This window comes from Oryzias latipes, chromosome 13 (genome assembly GCF_002234675.1).
Source record: "Oryzias latipes chromosome 13, ASM223467v1".
Classification (NCBI taxonomy): Eukaryota; Metazoa; Chordata; class Actinopteri; order Beloniformes; family Adrianichthyidae; genus Oryzias; species Oryzias latipes.
In genome coordinates this window covers 2,332,633-2,335,715 of record NC_019871.2, presented here as the reverse complement: position 1 = coordinate 2,335,715, position 3,083 = coordinate 2,332,633, and the positions used below count along the sequence as shown (strand labels likewise).

The 3,083-nt window shown below is 44.6% G+C and overlaps 1 protein-coding gene across 1 annotated transcript; it reads left to right on the top strand.

The window, feature by feature from the left end:
• Positions 1-561: 561 nt before the first annotated feature.
• On the top strand, positions 562-2,447 carry LOC105358800 (CD5 antigen-like). The gene is made up of 5 exons (XM_023961819.1): positions 562-660; positions 752-946; positions 1,131-1,436; positions 2,054-2,353; positions 2,440-2,447. Exons 2-5 carry the CDS (start codon positions 853-855, stop codon positions 2,445-2,447), a joined length of 708 nt encoding a protein of 235 aa, XP_023817587.1. The 5' UTR covers positions 562-660; positions 752-852.
• The last annotated feature ends 636 nt before the right edge of the window (positions 2,448-3,083 follow it).

Below are 3,083 nucleotides of genomic sequence, written 5' to 3'. Positions count from 1 at the left end.
TAAGTGACAGAATAAGCTGTGTTGAGGAAGGAAATGAAAAAGCATTTTGGTGGATTGCTTTTTCATTTTATTTTTGAGTCAAAAAATGCAGCTTCATTTTGAAAATGAAAAAGCATTTCTGGTTTTGACTTTTATTTTTATTTATGCTACAGAATTGCTTCCATAGATCTGTGCCACGTGAGAGGAAAAAATCGGAATTGGGTCACTTGAACCATGCAGTGTAAAGGCGGCCAAGGAGTTTTGAGTTCAGATGCCTGAAACCTGCATTGACATAGACCAGGGGTCTCCAAATCTAGGTCTGGAGGACCGTTGTCCTGCTTCTTTTCCAGAAATCCTGCCTTATCTGCTGCTGGTTATTTGGATCAGGTGAGTTTAGCCAATGAGGAGCTTCAAAACAACCGCCAAAAATAACAGGCCTGGATATGGGGACCCCTGACATAGAATATTTACTAGAAGTGGACACTGAAACGCGTCTTTCTGAGGGTGATGTGAACGCAGCTTTAGAGCATCTGTGACTAAGGCTTCATGAGAGTCTCACCTTCATTCAGTGATAGCTGTAGATTTCAGTGTGGACACGTGACATGTTGTAGAAAGTTGACTAATCTTCTTCACGCTCCCTCTCTGGTTTCTCCACAGGACTGTGGGCTGAACACACAACAGGTCAATGAGACAAACCCACAACAACACAATCTGCTGTAGGTTGTGCTGAAGTCCCAATGCTTCATGGCATTACTGTGTCTGTGCTCAGTAGGTCCAGAAGAATTCAGGTTGGTAGGAACAGACAGTCGCTGTACTGGTGGACTGCAGAGGAGGATCCAGGGATCTGAGTGGAGTGAAGTATGGGACATAGACATGAAGATTCTAGCCAATGTTTGCAGAAGACTGGATTGTGGTTCTCTGGTGTCAGTCAGAGAAACAAGAGACAATTTGAACATAACTTGTTCAGGTGAGTTTATTAGTGTGTCTCTCTGTGACTTTAAGGAAGAAGAGAAAAATGTAAAGAAGACAATAAAACACTGAAACACTTCAGTTCCATCCAGGAAAGTCAATGGAATGAAAGTTCCCACAGACCCCACATGAGAGAGACCATCATCTGATCAATGTCTGATCTGCTCTTCATCTCTTTCCAGACTCTGTCAGGCTGGAGAACAGATCCAGTCGGTGTTCAGGCAGGCTGGAGGTGAAGTCCAACAACTGGTGGTCCTCCGTGTGTGAAGATGACTTTGACCTGCTGGATGCAGAGGTGGTCTGTAGGGAGCTGGGCTGTGGGGCTCCTTCAGTCCTCCAGGGGGCGCTCTATGGAGAAGCAGAAGCTCCCACATTGAGAAGAGAGTTTCTCTGTGAAGGTCATGAGTCTGTTCTTCTGGACTGTGGAAGCTCATGGAGGAAAACAAAAGCCTGTCCACCTGACAAAGCTGTTGGACTCACCTGCTCAGGTACAGCTGCCAGTTAGTGAATGTAGGCGTGTTTCTGTAACATGTTCAATCTCACTGGGAGCTGATGGATCAATAAGCACAGACAGAACTTTTAGTGACATTTACGCCACTATAGAAATGTCTAGAACACCTGTGCAGGTACATCAATCAGTAAAAGTTTGATTGACAGTCATCTCAAGCTCTGTTTGCACCGGGCATGTGACCCATATTCACTCACTGGTCATTACCAAATCCAAGTCTCTGATTGGTCAAAGTTTCAGCTGGTTTCAACGTGAGTTCAAAGGTCGCGTGTTTTGTTCATGGAGCCTAGAAAAGGTCATAGAAACTTGCAAAGCTAAGCGTGAATGTGAGAGTTTTGAACCAGAAGCCCTAAATGCACGTTTACATTGACTTTTCATTGGAAGTGGCTGCTTAAACGCATTAGTGAGGCCGATGTGAACGGAGCTTTAGGGAAGTGGACGGGTGGAGGGAAGCTCCTCCCACTTTGACAAAGCAGCAGTTTTTGCACTTCCTTGTGTGCTAGCAAGACATCATTTGCTACAGATTGAAGGTCAGATCTTGACCTGGTTTTGTTTCCATGTTTCTCAAACAATCTTTGATTTCTTGGCTTCTTTCAGATCCTGATACTGTGAGACTGATGGGATCGAGTCGTTGTTCTGGTGAACTCCAGGTGAAAAATGGAAGAAAATGGAGAGCTGTTTATGCCTTTTCATTTGAAAGAAAAGAAACAATATTTGCAGCTGTGTGCAAGAAGCTGAAGTGTGGATCCTACGTTTCATCGACAACTAAACAACTTCCAAGACAAAAGCCAGTTTTCAAGTTTAGTTCTACCTGCTTAGATAAATTTCCAATAAATATGGAGGAATGTGTGTATGAAGATACAATTAGCAGCCAGACGGTGGAAATCACCTGCTTAGGTAACAAACCTTCTGATGCCGACTGTACGTACGTCTCACTGTCAGTTTGTGATGCGTCATTGAGTCGATCTTAAGTCGTTTTTTAGTAACCTGAGATGTTTGAGTCCAGAGAATTGAAATATTCCTCATTGTGAACCATTCTAAACTTGGTCTTCTCTTCTGGATCCACAGACTCTGTCAGGCTGGAGAACGGATCCAGTCGGTGTTCAGGCAGGTTGGAGGTGAAGTCCAACAACTCGTGGTCCTCCGTGTGTGAAGATGACTTTGACCTGCTGGATGCAGAGGTGGTCTGTAGGGAGCTGGGCTGTGGGGCTCCTTCAGTCCTCCAGGGGGCGCTCTATGGAGAAGCAGAAGCTTCCATATTGAGCAGAGAGTTTCTCTGTGAAGGTCATGAGTCTGTTCTTCTGGACTGTGGAAGCTCATGGAGGAAAACAAAAGCCTGTCCACCTGACAAAGCTGTTGGACTCACCTGCTCAGGTACAGCTGCCAGTTAGTGAATGTAGGCGTGTTTCTGTAACATGTTCAATCTCACTGGGAGCTGATGGATCAATAAGCACAGATGGAACTTTTTGTGACATTTACGCCACTATAGAAATGTTTAGAACACCTGTGCAGGTACATCAATCAGTAAAAGTTTGATTGAAAGTCATCTCAAGCTCTGTTTGCACCGGGCATGTGACCCATATTCACTCACTGGTCATTACCAAATCCAAGTCTCTGATTGGTCAAA